Genomic DNA, 20,919 nt, shown 5'->3' with positions numbered 1-20,919 from the left:
CTGATCAACGAATTAAGAACTAGATTTGTTAGTAGCAATCCTTGGTTGAGTCTGAGAGAAAATACGACTGTGTCGGATAACCCTAAATTCTCAAGCCACGTCGGTTTTCTTTAAATCGTCACCATTCGTTTTTTAATGATTATTACCCGAACTTGCATATGACCACTGAACCGTGTTAACAGCCTTTGCGCGATGGCGCATACATAATATTGAAGCCCGTAATATTTTTCTAACTGTTGACGTTTAGGTATCATATTAACGGCCAGGCGCTACTTTTGTCAATAACCGTTGTTTTAACCATTACTGATTAAGTACAGAAATCGGAATAGTACTTACGATTTACAAATAGCCAGTAGCCCTAGTCGTTAGAAGAGCCCATACATCGGGGCTTACGGCCAGTTTGCTCCCGTTAAATACAAGACATACTATACGTTGAAGGAGGAAATTTCTTATTTGAGCCCGTGATAGCGTCGATCTGCGGCAATGTACATTGTAGTTCTAAATTTACCATTCGCTCATGAACTCCAAAATTATACCACAGACTTGCAAGTAAAACTGTACCAAGTACGTAGGAAACTTAATATTTAAGGTAATTGAGACGCAGTCTCCAAGAGCTGTTCGCTATAGGCCGGTTGGGCATTGTTTGGTGGGGATTTCGAATATGTTCATAATATGTTAGCCGGCTTGTCCTAAAAGTTCGCTGAAACCATAACACGTTTTTATCTTTTTTTATTATTAATCTATACTCCTCTACATTGTGTTAACAAGTCTGGTGGGAGAAGAAGGTGAACTTCTGCGCTGAGCTGAGATTAAAATTGCATATTCATGGCCCTCGCGGCAGCGGCAAAGTAGATCTCGAATTGAAAAAATAATTTTAGAGTTAAAAACGCGAAAAAAGCGGAATTTGTGTGATTTGTTATGATAGAGGATTGATCTAAATATGCAAAGCAAGAACAATTTATCATACCACAGTTTTGTCAAAAGACGAGCTCGGCAGTTTTTTCCATTTTTGATGACCGACACTGTTAAAAATTGGACTTTAAACGTTGAAGCGATTTTTGCTCGGCAAAAATTTATTTTGCAAGGTGGTTTTGATTACTTTAGACTAAGATGGGCAAAGTTTGAAAGAAATCGAATTTTCGCACCAAAACGCACTTGACAGCTTTTAGAAAGACCTGCTGCCTGTAATAAAGACATCTGATGCTAAATAACAGCGAGTCATGACGACAAAGTGTTACCATGAAAGAAACTTTGCGTCTGTGAAAACAACAACAAAAGCAACAGGCGGGATATACCAACAGACAAAGGCAGATCACAATTATTAGGGAGTGATAAAGAGTGAGCGGTAATAAAAATAAAACGGAATGATATTGTAAGGGAACTCTGTTGGAAGGAAAGCTTACATTTTACAAGCCAAGTACACTAAGCTGCCACAGCTCATCACGATATATTAAGCATGAAGCGACAAGGAGTATTAACAATCCTGCTGGAGGACATCATTTTGCACAGCAAGTTACCCCTCAAGTTAACCCTCCAATTCATCAGGCACTCATTCTTGATCCCTGCCTAATATCGGCAGAGTTAGACTAGAATTATTTCACCGAAGATTACATCAGGGAGGGTATTAGAAACGTAACAACCAAGGAATTGTGCGAGAAATATATATTCATTCTGATTTATTAGTTGTTCGTGACAAATTTTAAATTTACCTAGCAGACTCGCTCAAAGAAATGGTGACGCAATGCCAGGTTAAGCTTCCCCAGCGTGTAATAGTCACACAGTGGCAATTGTATTTAAAAAACAACCTTGTTACAGTAATGAACATAGTTTTCCGAATTGGCTATGATAAACTTGCGTAATTTGAATAAACAAGCTTTACATCAACCAGAAAAAAAGGCTTTCCTTCATGTACCTTAATTTCCACTTTGGATTGTAAAATACGAGCCCAAATCTTTATAAACGGTTTCTTCAAACAGAGTTTAACCAGAAAGTTGCTGCTGTATTTGCTTTATTCTTTCCTTCAGTTCAAGAAAATTGTTTCCAAATATAATATCATTCCAAAATAGATTATTGATATAATTTAAAATGATGAAACTGTCCATGGAGTAAAAAATTTATCAAAAAAAATTGTTGAAATAGCCAAGTAATTAATCCTTCTGTGATGGAGTAATTCACTTAAAAATTATAAAATGCATACGAAAGTTCTTGAGAAATACCGAAAACGTACGAAAGACTCACACTCGAATATCAAAATCACGCACTGTCTTCTTCAAAGTAAAATATGTACCTAAGCAATATAAAAAATTAAATTCTCTGTACTGGAGAGAAAATTTTGACCCCCAAGTTCCAAAGTCATATCTGTTGCTTGAGCTGTCGCACTTGAGTGTAAAAATGTAGCAGTATTTGCCCCGTGGGCCATCACTATTTCCTCGTGAATGACAACCTTGGTCAGAGTTCGAATGGCTCGTGCAATGATTAAAGTAAAACGAGTTCTCTCCTTCCATAACATAAGGAAAGATCATTGGAAATTTTTAACCGGTTAATCTAATAGAATTAAAGGCAGTTAACGATTCTCTATTTCCAAAACATAAGGAAATATGGTACGACAACTTTGAACTAGTAAATCTAGGTGACCAGTCACTCTTTATCGCCTGGGGAGGAGGGTGGTGGTGGGGGTTTGGAGGCTTTTGGGGAGAATCGCATGGTTTTGACAGAGTATAAAGGGAAGACTACAGAAAATTGACTGCAAGCGGGGGGGGGGGGGGGTAATTAGAATACGACATACCCTAAGGCTCCCCACCCTGGCGTTAAAATATTGACCGGTCCCCCAGAACATTCAAGACATTTGACGACATTCTGATCACCAACTCAGTTTCAAGCAGAAAATGTTCCAGAAATCGCATTTTTTTGATTACATCATAGCCACTAATCTGCATCCATGCCACCGTTATAATGTTGTAACTTCATAGCATTGATACTCTTTTGCATTTTATTCCTATGCCCAATCAAACTAGAAGTTAATGCAGCAGCAGAATTAGCTCTGCGTCTGTAAAATGCTAGGAACAAACATAGATTAAGAATGATGCGACACTACGTTGACATCTTCATGAGACTTTAAGCGCAATCTTTCAAAACTGCAGTATTTCGATCAAAATCTATTAATAATAATGCACACTTTGATGTTGCATACTTATAAGTATATGTGCTCAAACATTGTCGTTACTTCTTCTATATTAAAGCTTTTTACTGGAATGCAAGACATGACGAAGAAAGTGAAATCTAACATTTTTAGTTACTGTGTAATTTTTATCCTCGCCACGGGATAGCATATCAGAAAGTATGATTCTGTCAGACCGTACTATGATATTCTAAAGGGTAACCTAAGCTTCTTGGTATCGTCTTCAAATGTGCTTTTAATTCGTACGTTGCACTTACGCGTGACGAAGCAGCTTTGCAGCTAGGGCAAATCGTAGTTACAAAACAAAACAAAATACGTACGGCCCTTTCTCTGAAGTAAACCCAAAATTCAACTATATACCTTGCCATTTTGAATCTTGATACAACTAGCCACTACAATACGTATCTAACCAAGCAGGTTCCAGGAGGAACCACACATTAAAAAAAGGTTCTTCATTTTCATTTTTACATATAATACCGATTTAGAACCTTACATAAGGTTTGTGGTATCTCGAGGAAAACTGTGTTAAGTTCATGATATAGTATTTGTAACATTATCTTATCCTATCTGATTTGCCACAGGGAATCGAAGGTGAAGGATAAGGATTAAGCTAATTCAAACTAGGCACCGGGCGTCCACGCTCTCGTCTTTATGGTAAAAATTGGACATCTTTTATCACTCTTTGTTCGTTATCACATCAAAGTTGATGTAGTTATCGCCTTCGTAGACTTCCAAGTTCACATATGTCTAGAGAATAGATAAGATAGATGAGAGTTGTGTAGGCGCCTGGATAATCTTTGTTCGTGCTTTTCGTGTTTGCTTAGTTTTGTTTTCGCGTATCTGTGGCCTCTTTTTTTTTTAATTTGCATCGTATTGTGTTTCAGCCACCAGTTGAAAAAGGCGAGCTCGCTGAGTTGATATTATCAAAACAAAAACAAAAGAAAAACAAAAAAACCGAACTACTTGATTGAAAATGTATGACTTCTCGTGTTCTTTCCCAAAATGCAACAATCATTGCCATTTCCGCCCTCCCCTTTCACATTAAATTTTTTTTTGTCCCAAAATACCCTTATACTTCTATGGTTGCAAACTTTTAGTTCCATTAGAATGTTGCTGGAACGAAAGTTCCAAAAAGAAGATGTCCTCAAAAAAGATAAAAACAGAAACAATACTAAGCAGAATAAACATTTTGGACTGTTGGGGTCAGCTGGCTTGAGCACCCCGCGCAAACGTAGGCACCAAGAGTCTGATTAGGAACCTTTGTCCACTCTCCGAGTATTTTTGTCTCTGTGTCTGTGTCTGTCTCTGTTTCTCCCTTATTCAGCCTTCAGTACAGGCTCTTAAATATGCTATTGGTGAGCATGTTTGGGCTTACGGAACAAGCAGATGACCTTTTAGAGCGCTAACCAAAAAAATTTCAGAAGACATTCGAAATGGACAAAAAAGTATTTGAAAACAACTAATCTTTGAGAACTAAAACGTAAACAAAACTTCCCTTAGAGGGTTGTGAGCAAGGTCAAGGACAGACCCAAACACGCCTAGCGATGACGATTATTGTACGAGAATTAAGCCCTACTATAACGGTCAAGGACACATCGCTCAAAACGTAAAAATATATGTGAGGTCTTGTTGCACATAAAAAAAGGCTCGCAAGACTTTTATGAGGATTTTAACATATCGAACAGTCCTAAACAATTCCCACACAGAACATTTCTCATTTCAGTGGCTCCCAAACTCTTCTAATTTGAGTAGTTTATAGCACAAACAAAAAAAACAAAAAAAAGCAAAATAGGACATGTTCAAGGACGACCCACAGGCAAACCTTATAATCGTCCAATAATCGTTTGACCGCAGAGCAGAGCCACTGAAATGTTGGTCGCCTTTTAGGTTGCTCTTCCCAACATTTGGTCATGATGGAATACCTGAAATAAGAATGACATTCATATTTTTCTTAATATACCTTCAATTCACGGTTTGTCATTTTCACTGTGGTTTGAAAGTGAAATGTGAAATACATAGTTATTATGAGTGACGTTTGTCGAAATACTAATTTAATTGGTGTTTTTAACTACTCACAGATCTTGTGAGATGTGAGGTGGCTTAGGCATACGGTATCCTGTCTGTAGTAAGCCAGCAATTTCTCTTGATTTTACTCCCGGATATGGTGATCCACCTGAAAATATGACAGACTAGTTTTTGAAGTACACATACATTGTACCATCAATGGCACTGGTTTATAGCCGGGAGAGTCCTCCTTAAGTTGGAAATCCTCCGCTTTATTTACTGCAACAGGGAAGCAAATGACCCAGACAGTTCTTTTTCATATAACATTTTCTGCGATTTTTTCTTTTTGTATATACGAATGAGAGGCTCCCTTGTTTCCACATGATCATAAGTCGCAGAGCAACAAAACTGCACTACTCATGAGATATAGCACACTTTCTATCGAAAAGTTCCTCAGGCGATCGGGCCAATAGAATCCACTGATCATGGTGATTCTCACTTTTCCTCATAATTAGTTCTATACTAAAAAGTTTATGTTTTTTGACCGTGCACCAATATACTTTCAAACGCAATCCTGACAATTATATATAGAACCCACTGCGGCGATAATGCCCGAGCCGATTTATGGATTCACTGATAAAACAATTCCGTCGTTATTTGCATCAGTAGTAATTATTTGTCTTGATGTAAAAGAAGGTGCAAAATCAGTCAGGGATCAAGACGGTAGCGAGAAGGTGCGAAACAACGCGGTGCAGTGTTTTTAAGTAGCCTTAGAATTCTTCTTCACAAATATCCACATACCAATGGTAAAGACCTCCCACATCACGATGCCGTATGACCATCTGTTTAAGACAAAAAGGCAGGAGCAATTCTCTTCAGCACCTTTTTTATTTTTTTCGTATGGCAGTTTTCATTGACTGTGGTAAAACGTAAAAACAAAGTAATCATAACAGCCAATCAGCGCCAAATAAACATGTCACATGGAGCCAGGAGAACTTAAAGTGAGAAAACAAAACTACCTGAAGCGTAGGAAAACACGAGTTAACAAGTCGCGATTAGTTTTGGTTTGGAATTTTTTTGTTTAGAAAGTGGCACGCGACCTCTTAAGACCAAGCACAGAGAAAAGAAAACCAAAGTTACACCTGGTAACTCTCGTCAAAAAATTGAAAACTGCTCTAACTCCCCTGATGATACTGTTCAAGTACAGAGTAAGAGCTTTTTTCCTTATCAGTTATTTATTTCTACTGGTTGAACGCGCAGTTTTTAAGTTTCCCTTAGAAATGACTAGCAATGCCATTAAATTGAAACAACCTACACGTCGCTCATAGTGGTAGATCTGCCATACAAGAGAGATTCTGGGGGCATCCACTTGGCTGGAAGACGAGCCTTGAAAAGAATAATCATATAAACCTTAAATATGATTTCAAAAAAAAGAGACAGCTGAAAGTTCTAAACAACTTTTTCGCCAGTTAGTAAACAAAAAAGTGCGCGTTAGCGCAAAACTAGGAGATAGGAGATATTATTGCTAATCACCTTAGTTTTTCTCGTATAAATATCTCCCTCCAAACCACGCGCTAAACCAAGATCTGAAATCTTGCACACTTTGTTGTCCCCAACTAACACGTTGCGAGCTGCCAAATCACGATGAACAATCTGAAACACAGCACAATGACACAAGCTTGATACCCCGAGATATTCAGTACAGAAAAGCGCATTTGCACCTTGCTCCAAGTTACATCACTTGTTTTGGTAGGTATTTAAGACCGACAGCAGGCATAAAAGACTAAGAGAAACCATTCCTCCTTGGACGATATCGGAAAGTTGCATTGTAAATGTTTTATTTTTGTATAACACATCACTCCCATGTCACACATGATTTTAAGGCGTGATGAGATTCTGGATGCTTTAACGGAATAGGTGTGGTATGGTTTACCTTCATTGTTGACAAATAACTCATACCATCAGCGATCATCCATGCGAAGGACAAGAGGTCCTTATCTTTAAGTGTTGAGCTTGGTCTCTTTTCTCCTGTGTTATAAGTATCCTCAATCCCTCTGCTCTTGCGCAGATATCCCAACAGATCACCGTATGGTAAATACTCCAACACTATGAGGAGTGGATCTAGAGGTATGTAACGGTGATGAGTCAGTCAATCTAATAAGATAGTCTTTAGGTGAATTATTAAATTAGGTTGTCAGCAAGAAATCAGAAATTACAACTAATCATAATTTCCAGTACCTTTTTCAATACAACAGCCAATGAGCTCAACAACATGGGGATGAGGCCTCAAGGTTTTCATGAGATCTAACTCAGTCAGCATGTCTTGTAAGTCTTTCTTTTGGGCATCGCCTAGAAAATTGGTAAAGATTCAAATGGCAACAATTACCGTGAGTTTCAAAGAAAACGATGTTACATTCTCAACCTAATATTATAATAGATTTTTTCCTCGGTTTTGAACGAGAATGAATTTATGAGTTCGTAAGATAAGATAGTAGAAAGCCATTTATAGGTTAGGCTTGAATTCAAGAAATTTTGTCGTCTTTCATGAGGTGATGTAACAATGCGTTTGAAAAATCAAGAGTACCTTTCAATGACTTAACAGCCACTTCGGAATTTAAAGGTTTATAGACTGATTTGGACACTTGACCAAAGTTGCCACTCCCAAGCACCTTTACTGTTGTTATTTGATCTCGGTCAAGTCTAAAGGGATCCACTTTTTGCCGTTCAGCTGCAAAACTCATTGCGACGTCTATGTAAAATTGTTAGTGATAACAATTAACGATAGTACATACACAGCATAAATAGGATGGGTGATTAAAGATTAAATTTGTAGTCCCCGCAAAAGCAGCCTAGTTTTATCTCGCAAATGTGCTTGAGTCAAACATGAAAAGATATAAAACGACAATGTGGAGACTTCCGAACTGTTTACAATTTTTCCTATTTTTGGTTGTTGTTTTTTTCTCTCTCTGAATTTGAATTTGTTATCTAAGCAGATTGAATGGAACTAACGACGTTTGCATTAAACGCGCCGACAATTTCCTATCAAGTGAAACGTCAGCAAATGACATACAGTGACACTGCATTAGTTGATCAATTTAGTTCAAAATGACAAAGTCCCCATATTTTCTCTTTTAATGACATAATATTGCAACTTACCCTCATGAATCATAACACTGGTTTCTATTGTTTTAGGAATTTTCTCACGGTTTGCATTTCTTCGACGGTTCCATCTGACAAAAAATAGCATCAAATTAAATTCGTTGCAAGTATAGCTTAGAAGAAACAAAGCATCAACAATCTTTTAAGCCACAGTATAGACGCGTCAGTACCATCATTGTTAAAACTCAGTCTACAGATGCTTGTTTTTAATAGTCTTTATTCCATCATAAGATAAAACTACATATCTTATGTTACAATAAATTGAAAAAACTACAGAAATCTACATACATATTATGAATTAAAAAGTATATCATTACAATAAATGGAGCTTAAATATCAACCTATTTACAAATGTGTTCATAAAGCGCTGTGTATTAATTTTCGGGCGCGCGCAGCCTTTTTTCCTGAGATTGTGTAGATATGTCTTTTGGACAGGAATGATATCTTTCAGGGGGTGGCAATCCGTTGATTTTAGTTTCTTCAAAATATTTCTGTCTTGTTTGTTTAAAAGGTTCTTGATAAAAACTGGAAATGAGATAAAACCGCGTTCATGACATCGGTCTAAAAATTTTTGTACAACCGTAAGATCGGACTCAGATGCCCCATAGACTGAAAGTGCATAGCTAAAATTAGCCAAAACAATCGATATAAAAAGATGATCAATCTCTGCCTGAGAGTAATGTTCCTTTCTCAATGTTCGTACATGTAGGACGTGTAAACACTTGTTTGCTTTGACAAGCTTAGTTCTTACACGCTCATCAAATTTTCCATCACTCTGTAAAGTTACTCCTAATAAAACGAAGCTATTACATTGGGGAATATTATTAATTGGAGAGTAGAGTACATTATGATTTTTCTTTCTAACAACCAGCTCTTTACATTTGCAAGGGTTGCAGACCATTCTATTGTCTTTACACCATGTTAAGAACTGTCCTACTAAGTCGGCAGACGGGTCACTATTCCTAGTGATAGGCGAAAGAATAGTGGAATCATCGGCATATTTAAAAAGCACAGGGCAACCATTAAAAAAAATCTCCAAGTCGTTCAAAAATATATTAAAAAGATACGGTCCGCTTACACTACCTTGTGTGGTTCCTCTATTGACAAGTTTCCACTGTCCTAAAAAATTATAACTAACAACACGCTGTTGTCTTGCATAGAGGAAACTATGATACCAATTGATAATGTACGGATTTAGAGGTAGCTGTTTCAGTTTGGCAGACAAAATAGCATGGTTCACAAAATCGAAAGCCTTACTGAAGTCCATGGTAAAAATTCGCACTGCGCTATAGTCACTACTATCTAAATACTTGTATGTCTGGTGCTGGATAGCGAGCAAGGCATTTGTGCAACTACCCGCCTGTCTATATGCAAATTGGGTGTGGCTCAGGTTGCTCTCAATGACTGACTGTGCTTGTGTACGATACACGACCTTCTCAAACAACCGGGCAATAACGGGAGTAACATTAATACCACGGTAGTCCGAGTCCTCTATAGGCATATTCACTTTGGGGAGAGGGTTAACATTTGCCCTTTTCCAGGAGTCTGGCCATGTATGAGTAGACAGCGACAGATTCCAAACGTGAGTGACGATTGGTGTGAGTAGCTCAGCACAGTCTTTCCAGATCCAGTACGGGAGGTCGTCTGGTCCCGTTGCGGTTTTCTTTACATGAACTAAGGTATTCCAGACACACCGCTCAGATATTTTCGGGGGCTTTACACTGTCCGGGATATCCATATCACTAGGTCTAACGTAAGTGTCATCATAGCACAGGTTGGCGAAGTAGTCGTTCAGACGAACTAGAGAGTTCTTGTCCAAATTTATCAACGATGACCTGCGACGCTGCGATAGGGCGTCCACGCCCTTCCACCACTCACCGCTACCAATGGCAGCCAGTTTTCTTCTGTTCTCGGTTATAAGCTCAGAAATGCGCTTATTAAATAAAGACAGGCGTTCCTGTTGTTGAACTTGTCGAACATTCCTTTAGCCAATAGTAGTCCTTGAAATCCTGCGAAGAGTGGTACTGTACAGGAATAGTAACCTCATGTTTAGTTTCATTAGTGTTCCCACACTTACCTGTTGTAGATGATGTAACATGCAAAAGACACAATGCAAAGTACCAATAAACCAACCAATCCATGGATGATTTTGAGATACATGGTCACATCGGTTTCTGTTGGGTGAAGGGGAGGAATGTTTCATTTATTGCAGTAAAGCTGACTAAATCAGACTAGAAACTACTTTTCTGTTATGCCGTATATGAAAGGTTTTTCTTTTAATATACTTGTTTATCCTCGTCATCCTGACCCATAAATCAGTGGTCTTGTCAGTTTATTATTCCATAGTATATTAACGTTTGTCTACGCAGGCACTCTCGTTTTAATGTTTTCGTCTAATAAACTGAAAAAACAGCCTCGTCGGGCAAAGCCTTCTCACAGTGATTTTTACCTAGGTTTGGTCAGTGTCACTGTAAGCTAGCAATTATGTCAGTCTTATGGGTAGATTGGTAAATCAACGATATACAAACTAACCTTCTCTTAGTGTGAACGTCTTCACACCAGCAGGACCCCTACCAAGGTCGTTTATAGCAAATACCTGAGGAGAAGAAATCGAAAAGTCCACTAAGAGGTTTCTTCCTCAAGAGAAAAAAATTGGCGACTGCGAATGTTGTTAAACTTGAGGAATATTCCTGTGTAGGTAAGGGTGCAAATTATCATCCCATTGAAACCACCAGCAGTTTATCCCTAGCTAATATTACAGTTCTACAACTTTTTCGTTACTGCTAATAAAAGTCGTTAGAACAAGAAGCATTACACCCGATGAACTTTCTTTTTCAACCATGTTTTTCACTGCCGCTAACATTTCACCTGAAGAGTATCATTATTGTACCAAAACACTTAAAATATGAAAAACCTTGAGTTTAAGTTACTTTTTTAATTCTATAAGCTTTAGCACTACTGATTGCAATTCGACGTTCACCATCTGAATCCAAGCTGAATGCCATTTTTTTGGCGCACTAAACTTATACTAATTTAATAAAGTAACTTTCTATTATTCAATGCGATGATTGAACTTTTCTTTTCATACTTATATTCCCTGCAGTTTCTTTTTACAATTTTAACCTAACTTAAACTAAATTAAAAATTATGTCTACCTGGAATTCGTAAGTTTTTCCCGCCTCTAAATCAAACTGTGCTTCCATTTTCTTGGTAGCAAGAGTCTGGGTTTCTGACAAATCATCTTCTCTTATATAAGTCACGTGGTACTCTTTAAGGACACTGTTCATTTCCTCAATTGTCCAAGATACAACAACAGCCGTTTCCGGTTGTTCAACAAACACTTCCGGTTTACCTGGAACTAGTTGTTCAACAGAGATGAATACGCCATCTTAAAATTCGGTCATTCACTGTTTGTTACTTATTTTCGCAGAAACTTTACTTCGCATAAATGAAGGGTCTCAGAATTGGCAAAACTGATTTTTATCTTCCTTGAAACCATATTATAACAAACGAAACTTAAAACAATTTGACATGTTCCTTTCCATAAAGCAGAGCTATACAAAAGTATATTCGAATAGATCCTCGGGAGGAGGAGCTCACTCGCCCTTTACTACCCTAGCAACTCCTGCTTTCTCCAATCTTTTGGCAACGTAGTGCTTTCCTTTACGGCTTGTCAAGAATATTTAATTTTTGCGAATATTTTTTAGCTGGTCTTTAATTCCGCGATTTTTCGACAATCGCGAGACTAAGCCCGGTCAAAATATGTAACAATAAGGTAATCAACTCTGATGCGATCTTAATACTCTGCGCTGTATCAATAACTGCAAAAAGGTATCGATCCTGTCTCGCTGCGGGTCTTATAGTCGTAGTGAGCCTTGTGGAAGAACTAGATCATCTAGTTAAAGTTAGGAAAACAGTTGAAATTGTTCGTCTTGGAAACGATGATTCGGCACAAACAAGACTATGACAAATTAAGATTTGGGGCATGATTGGTCAAATTTTCAAGCAGCAAGGTCACAGAAGGCAAACTATATAGTTGCCTTGTTTTAGTAAAATCTCCTAGTGTCTGATTTCGTCCTATCACTGCTGAATGATTAAAGAGCCAGTTAAAAAAAATGTGAATTTTAGGACGATGTTATATACCCTCATATTTAGACCAAGTTTTAAACCAAACTTAACGAAAAAGACACATTAATACATAGTAATAATAGTTGTATGCGACCGTACCTGAGCACAGTGTGAGAGAGAGAAGCATACCGACAGGAATTTGTATAATATTCTATTCAGTACACGAACCGGCACTAACCTGATCTGTTAGTCCTTACAGTTATTTCCATGAAGTTTGCCTCAATTCCATATTTTCTTTTCGCCAAATCGCTTACTCGGTTTTTGGCGTAGATTTTCATGGTGTAGTTTATAAATGGAAATAAATTTCCAACAATAACGTGAGTAACGTTCAAGCCATCCTTTCTCGGTATGAAAATGACGTCACTCCCGCAAGCTCTATCTATGCACTTGTTGTCATTTTCACCTTCACATGGCTTACGGCAGTCGACGTCATAAAACACCTGGGTCTGATCACCGGTTACTGCACTAGGCTCCCATTTTAACTCCAACGCGCTTTGGTTAACGAAGATAACTTTGACATTTTGTGGGCCTGATGGTATGACTGAACAAACACGTACTTATAAGAAGATGTAATGAAAACAAACGGTGTCCTTTATTTCTGTTGGGGGACTGTAAGTTTTCTAATTTAAGTAAAAATATAGTAAAGCTTTTGAAGAAAGAAGCAGTGCATACCATTAACTCATATGTTCTTAAAAATATTTCAACACCTTCAATGTACGTCGGTTGAGCAAGTTTTGCGTCAATATTAAAAAAATATTCGCCAATTTTAGGATTCTTTAAGGATGCGGTAAACCTTCGCGGGTATCCTTCGCAAAAATTTTTTTTTAACGTGCTAATTGAAACATGACCGCCATAAACTATAAATCTTTGGAAAGGTTATAAATTTCTGAGATGCGCAATTCGGCAAAAATTATTTCCTTTTTAGCTGAATCTTTTCGTAAACCGAATGGGGAGCAACAACTCCAAATGGAAGATGTTTCTTTGAGCAAATCAATCGCATGTCAAATTTGACCGCACAAGTGAAAGTTTGCACAATGAATGAGTTGCCAGTGATCGGATCCTTGTGTTTGCGCAGTGATCTCTGGGATCGCTAAGGGGCAAACAAGTTGCTAGAGGAAATATATGGCTTGTTGTTTCGACGTCCAAGAAACCGATTTTGGAAAGAGATCAACGCTTTTTAGCTGCTGTTTCATTATTAATTGATTAAGATAATGTTGATACGAGGAATACGGAAGTTTTAGTTTTAATATAACCACGAAATAAGTTATTACACATACCGATAACCTTCTCTCCTAGCGTAAGGTTTTTGGTGAGTATCAACATTACCTAAATCGATTCATGATAAAACAGCGGCGAAAAGGCGATGATCTCTCTCTCCAAAATCGTTCATTTTGATGGCGAAACAATCTTCCGCCATATGTTGTCTTGTAGCAACTTGAAATGTTTGCCGCGTTGCGATCCCAGAAATCTTTGCGCAAACACAAGGATCATACTGCTGGCAACTCATTCATTTCAATCCTTCTTGTTTGGAAGCCAGGCTTTCTTTTTACTTTAACTTTTGGACTCTTTTCTCTTATTATCTTTTTCTGTTTTAAACGACCAATTGATATATATTATTTTACTGATTATTCTATAATTGAATTAGGCAAGACTTTAGTTCAAACGCGCTCCCATTTCACTATATAACTTGCTCGCATTTCTCTTTAATTCATAACTTGTTCTCTATTTTCGTATCGACACGTGGTCAGATTAGCCATACGACATTTAAGGTCTAACTCTACCTCATGCACGAGGATCTACCCTTCAGGTATAATCATCATCTCCGTTGATAAAACCAAACTTACCTAATTATACTTTCCCACCGACGTGTCTTTAAAAACTTACCCCCTTTATACCAGATTGTAGTTATCTTTGTTTTTCAGAATTATTAAATTTTATAGGAATCCTCGTGTCGGAATCGTGCGTTTGTTTGTAACATTCACGTTCTTGTTTTTAACACAAAGATCTCCACGAGCAACCGAAATCAGGAGATGCTTACGCGATTGAAATTCAAGGACCATGATGTTTAGTCGCAAGATACCCTACGAGACTCATGTTTGCTGAATCATTTCGGTTGACATGTCATAATTGGCTAATCGCTCTTTGGCGGGCTAAAGAATTCAGTGAGGAAATATCTCGCGCGCGTTTCAATATTTCAGCTAAATTTTCTTGGAAACTACAGATAAAATCATAATGCTTGGTAAAAAACAATTGGCCCTCGAGGGTCTACCGTATCCTTAATTTTACAAAAGTAAAGGATTTAATTTTTTGTCGCAATTTTTCAGTTAGCGTAAAGTGTAATTACTGATTCATGTACTTATTGTACTCTTCAACAGCAAAATAATAAACGAAAAACAGGCTTACAACATCTTATAATATCGGCGTCCTTACCAGTGCAGTTAAAGCCTTTTTGGTCATTGTATTTTCCATCTGGGCAACCTGAAGTGGAGAATAAGACGAATTTATTAATGAAGCCTTCGTCAATATGAGTAAACTTTACACAAGCGTTTAAAGTATTCTTTATGCAGTATCCAACGACGTAAGCAAAGCCAATATCATAAATGAAAGCAATCTTTTTGTCATTATTATCGTAAACAAGTCACTTTTCAATAGACCACGAGAGTTAAAAGGCAAAATCCTAGTAATTTTTGCTCCTTTTTGGTCATGAATTTTCAAGTTATACCTTTGCATTCTCCTTCATTATTTTCCATGTCCTCCCTGCATACACATCTTCCCTTAAGTGAACTGATGTTCCAAACGCCATCGCTTTGGCAGGCTGCAGTTATGCTACCTTGATAGTAGACGGCATTTGTCACGCAGTTACCTACAACTGGCTCAGCATTGTTTGCTGGAGCCGTAAATCGTGGTAAGGACACTAAGCCACTTACAACAGTAAATTCTGGGCAAAGGTAATAACTGACGGAGACATAATGAATAGAGCTACATGAACCTTGATCATGAAAGGCCAGAATGATGTATTTTCCTTTTACTTCGACTCCAAAAATATTTCTTGTCCAGACAGTCAGGCCAAGGATCGGTGCAGTCATTTCGGCAATTTTTTCGTAAGTAACATTGTTCCGTAAAGGGTCCGGTGGTATTGGAGTCATAGACTGATGGATATAAAAGTCGAAATATTTTTTACAAAAATTATCTCCGCCAAGTGCTGTACAGTTCCTTGTATTGAACACAATGGTGAAATCGACCTTTTCTACTGCGCTTGGTACTGCGATAGAATTACTGACGAGCCAGGCATTTGGCTGTTTGCCACTGACTTCACAAATCGTGTACCGTGGGTTCATAATTGCATCTTGTGTCTTCGACCACTGTTCAAAAACAATGATAAAATAATAACATTTCAATCCAGTGGTTTTTCCGGCTGGCCAGTGTTTTAAAGTGTGTTGACTTATGGGTGGGGACTGTTAAATAGAGCTTCGAATTTTCACCCTACTTTAAACATACAATATACCAGTCCGGGCCATGGACAGCTTTGTCTATACTTTTTATTCCACCGTGATATGATTGTTCTAGAGAAAACGAAAATTAACCAGTGTGGCCAATGGAAGATTGGCACGATACTTTTTCCCCTTAGCTTTTTCTTGGAGGCCATGCTGCAGTGACGAGGGCAAGAAAAACAAAATTAAAATTTCAAGAGGGACATCATTAGCTAATTTAGTTATGTATTACTGTATTCGATAATGATATCAATAATTTATTTAACCACGTTATCGTCTAAGAGCACAAGTGCTCGTTCAAAATACAATCGTGCATTAAATCTACAATTACAATAATAAAATCTAGTCTGAAAAGAAAAAAAAAAGAAACTAAAAAAAGTAAAATAAATAAATTTAAAAATATTTAAAAGAATTAAAAAGTATAAAAATTACAGCTGAATTGATCTTAGCTTAGACTTAAAAACATTAACATTGGCCAACTTGACATCTTCTGGAAGTTTATTCCATAGTTGAGCGCTATTGTAAGTAAAAGAGTTCCTCATAAAATTAAGATTAAATTTGGGAACGCAAAGATTCACACCATTTCCACTTAAATTGTAAGACGTTTCTATTATGTTAAAAAAGTCTCTAATGTATTTCGGTCCTATATTCCTAATGCATATAAACAATAAGATCAGAGATTGCTGCTTTTTCCTGCACTCTAAAGTACCCAACTTACATATATTTAAGAGGTCTTAAAGACAAGACAATGATTTCCCGTGCCCTGTCAGTGTCCTTAATATGCAATGATTGATGTCCTCAATTTTATGTGTCTGAACTTTCCCCACCCCTAACAGGAGGGGACTACAGTATTCTAGATGTACAAATCTAATTTTCGACAGGCATGTCATCTCTATTCTCACACCCTGCTATGTGTTGCACGTACACGTATTTTGTATGGTGTCATCGATCTATTGTATCTTGGCAGTTTTGGAACGCCATAAGTTCATCGCCAGAAATCAAGGACATTTCGAGCCCGCTAACAATTATCAGCGGTATATCGTATTACACTCCGGAACAATAGAATATCAAGAGAATTCAATATGAACGGTTAAGAATATATGAAAGTCATATATTTGAACTGCGGATAAAGACGTGAATGAAAGTGATCCTCGCAGTAATGTGCACTACTTAGGCAGTAGTGAAAATAATGCCTGAAAAAAAAATTCATGGCTGTACGGAATTTGAACCCATGACCTCTGCGATACCGGTGCAGCGCTCTACCAACTGAGCTAACAAGCCAACTGGGAGCTAATCATGATGTTGGTTCTAAATAAACCCGTGAAGTGATGAATGAACGGTTAAGAATTTTTCAGGCCTTATTTTCACTACTGCCTAAGTAGTGCACATTACTGCAAGGAAGCCGCATATTGTGCGCAAGCCAATATTGTCCAATATTGCTGCCAATGTTGCAGAGTTTTGTCATCAAATTTTATCCGTTTCCGGTAAGATGTCTGAACGACACCTCGTGGAAGGTAGCGACTGATGAAATAAAACATTTAATTAAAACTCATATTTTATTTCCACATGAATGTTAAAGGAAATATCTCGTATTAAAATTCTCAACCAGCTTTAGCCGCCGGTAGTTTTTTTGCTTGATTTGAAGGGCCCCCTCTAGCGTTTTTCGCACAAGGGGTCTTTTTCACGATGACGTGTCTACAAAAAAAGATCGATTGAAGACTAAATAACTTTTTGTCGATCTGAGTTTTCCCGGAACTAGAAAATGGATCACTCGCTAAAATGGCTTCGTTTCAACAAAGCAAGCGGTCAGACAACAAGCGATGCACTGTGCAAATAAGGTGAATTATTTCTTATTAAGAATTTGACTGTATTTTTACTTCCTAAGAGCGGTAGTAAATATTTCCATATAAACTCTTTTTTTTATTTTCGTCATGACACTTATGTCGCAAGATGATCATCTCACAGCTAGAGCTTGGGCCGCCTCTAGTCACAACAACAACAGCCGTGCACTCGGACTAAACCAACGTGCACTCGACTTCTGTTTTGATAAATTTGAAGCACAGATATCGACCGGAGGTTTGAAGTAATTTTTTTTGTTTTCTCCAAAGGAAAGTGTTGCACCGATGTATTTTTAAATTGCTTAGAAGTATTTAGACAAGAGAGACAATACACTACAAATACCTATGTGAGTTCAGATAATTTAGCTTTTTTTTTCTTTCTCTTAGGTTGAAGTAATGCGATATTTTCGTCCGTTTAAAAGTTACGCTCTTTTTCTGTTAAAAAAAAATTAGTACACAAAGTGTCCTATCTCAACCCGCCCAGCCGAAAAATAAAACCTCTTGAATGCTACGCAAGTCAAGGTTTATGGTAACGATGTGTGCTCTCAACCATCTCGACTTTAAACTGTGATTTCTCCCACACACTTCAAGCGACGCCATTTAAACTGCTCTTGACGCGAAGCTCTTTCTGTGTTCTTTCAAATGAACTAGGTCAAGGGCCTTAAATATCCGAGACGAGAATGCAGGATGAAAGTGTGGGGCTAGTCTAAGTTTTTTTTTTAAATTGGACCGTGACGCTATGTATCATGACGTCATGGTATAGAAAAAACTATCTATGGCCTGGACTGTATACCGCTTGAAATTAATGCTACTGAGCATTCTGCCTTTTATGAGAAGCAGGGGACTTGAGACAGCTGTTTTAAATCAATAACGGGAATTAGGATACCGAAATCACCGATTTAGCTCACACTCGGTACATTAATGCCGGGGCAGATCCAGGTCTTAGTTAAGGGGGTTCGGAGAATTGTCCGCCGAAGTTGGATCCTTTTAGTTATGGGGCGCACACTTATAGGAGACTATAGACCGGATCTTATGTGTAACTATGTGCATGATTTTAGTCGTATGAAATAAATTTTTTGTTTGAAACTGAAAGCTATCTTCTCCGGGACTACCGCGCAAACGCAACACAAATGAAGGCAAATGGTTAATATGGAAGGAAAATAAAACAGTAACGCATGGCTCGGAAGCTTAACGGCTTGAAAAAAAAATTCAGCAAAAGCAGTGAACCACGATACCCACCTGAGATAATATTGTCCAATCGTCCCACTTTTGTCCCGATGTCGGCCTCTTCTGTATAAAGACTTAAAAGGAAACAACTTTATTTGTGGGCAATATATCAACACTGTGTGTAAATATAACACTTAAAAACTTTGCACCTCATGCTAATCAGAAAGTTTATGACGCAAATTTTGCGTTTGGTGGGTTTTTCAGTTTATTCAGTCCATAATCCTTGTTCATTCCATATTCCTATCGAATGCTTACATGCAGAAGATGTGGCGCAGCTTAGATATATCCCTTTGAAGATATAATTTTGCCAACGAATATCATAAAACACGCTTATTCCAAGTTGGGCCCGAATTCACCGTCATGTTGTGAGATGGAAACCAATTCTCAAAACTAAAGATTGGTTTCCTTGTTTTTCCAATTTTTTGCGGAGGACGCGTGCGCCATCATCAGGTCATCATTGACGCGATAATTTGTATGAAATAATACTGAGCGGAAATCTTCATTATTTATTAGAAAGTATTACAGTATTATTAAGTATTACATTACATTACATACCTTTATCCGCAAATGAGAGTTTTAAAATCTGCAGGAGGTTAATGATTGTAAGCAAGCAGTAATCCATGTCCTCGATACAGCACCTTTAGCTACAAAGGAAAAAACGTAGTGGCTTACCGCATTTTGAAAGGAAAAGATGAGTTTATAATACTTTTTGATCGATTAAATTTGTATGCTTTATTTAGGAAATCGATACTACACTTTTCTCCAGTGGAAACCGATTTCTTAATAATTTACAATTCATTCAGCTACTTTTCCTGTACCACATGGATATTTCTTACTCGAGCTTAAATAAATTGATTGAATATCGCACTTTCTCTAAATTAAATTTAGGTACTTGCAATCGGTGAATGTCCCTAAATTTTTTAGAATTTATGAATGTAGATCGGATTAATAATGTGCATGGCCTCCTGGAGCCTTGATTAGTAGAGACACACAAGGAGGCAGTAATTGTAATGGGCTCGTTTCAGACAAGTCACGCACTTAAGCGGAAATGAGAATAACAAAAATGTAACAACAATTTTGAAAATGGCAGCAACGAAAGACAGTCCTATTTTTCCTGTAACTGTGCACCAAGGATCTCCTCTTGAGCCTATTGATTCTGAACCATGCTTTCACTGCATCAGTCATGTTTTTCTCAGAATATCAGGCTTCAGTGTTAAGCGCGTCCTATGCAAATTTAATCACGCTCATTAATCTTGAGTGGCACGACTGAGTATTATTTGTGATGACAATTTCAACGTCTATGATAGTCTTCTGATCGGCTGCGTCGACCTTTTGACGGTCATTTGCTGCCTCTTTAACCGTTCGTTTTTGTGTCAGACACTGAATCTCACTCAGAGAAGATCGAGGTTCCTTCGCACTAAGCGACCACTTGATTCTGATACGTGGAAAAGCACCGTAACTGATGATTATGATGTTACAAGGAGGTCGGCCCGTACTCGGGAGTGACCAAAGTTTTGAATGATTAAACCGCATCCTAGCACTGCTAAATATCATACAGAGACTTTTTTCCCTAGACCAAATCGATTTAAATGAAGGAAGCAAGATTAGAGATTCCGCGTAGCTCTTGCTTATCGTAAAGCGATTATGTGTGTATTATAAATTGTCCATAGCTATTAAGTGTTAATACGCACCTGTACAATTCTGATGATTCGTAAATTGACTAATACCTTTACTTGCGTAAAGATAATACACAACAGGGCTGACAACCGATAACCCAGTCAACTAAGTCGTATTATAATAGCTTACACTCTGGACTTTCACTCGTTATCCTTCGTTGATTAAACATAGCGCCAGAGATACCTTCGGCCTGCGTTAATATATAGGAGTAGTAGTT

The 20,919-nt window shown here is 37.7% G+C and overlaps 1 protein-coding gene across 1 annotated transcript; it reads right to left on the bottom strand.

Annotated features, from left to right (window-relative positions):
- Nucleotides 1-1,653: 1,653 nt before the first annotated feature.
- LOC136283264 (ephrin type-A receptor 3-like) lies at nucleotides 1,654-20,846 on the bottom strand. The gene is made up of 19 exons (XM_066171818.1): nucleotides 20,717-20,846; nucleotides 19,581-19,669; nucleotides 19,038-19,099; nucleotides 15,192-15,831; nucleotides 14,900-14,947; nucleotides 12,648-13,010; nucleotides 11,497-11,699; nucleotides 10,874-10,937; nucleotides 10,419-10,515; nucleotides 8,339-8,412; nucleotides 7,767-7,931; nucleotides 7,421-7,531; nucleotides 7,116-7,303; nucleotides 6,716-6,835; nucleotides 6,498-6,568; nucleotides 5,984-6,024; nucleotides 5,255-5,351; nucleotides 5,001-5,100; nucleotides 1,654-3,925 (listed from the first exon to the last, which is right to left on the bottom strand). Exons 2-19 carry the CDS (start codon nucleotides 19,645-19,647, stop codon nucleotides 3,854-3,856), a joined length of 2,583 nt encoding a protein of 860 aa, XP_066027915.1. The 5' UTR covers nucleotides 19,648-19,669; nucleotides 20,717-20,846; the 3' UTR covers nucleotides 1,654-3,853.
- Between the last annotated feature and the right edge of the window lie 73 nt (nucleotides 20,847-20,919).

The sequence above is a fragment of the Pocillopora verrucosa genome, chromosome 9 (genome assembly GCF_036669915.1).
Source record: "Pocillopora verrucosa isolate sample1 chromosome 9, ASM3666991v2, whole genome shotgun sequence".
In the NCBI taxonomy this organism is placed as follows: Eukaryota; Metazoa; Cnidaria; class Anthozoa; order Scleractinia; family Pocilloporidae; genus Pocillopora; species Pocillopora verrucosa.
Note: the sequence above shows the minus strand (reverse complement) of the source record. Positions and strands in the feature narration are given on the sequence as shown.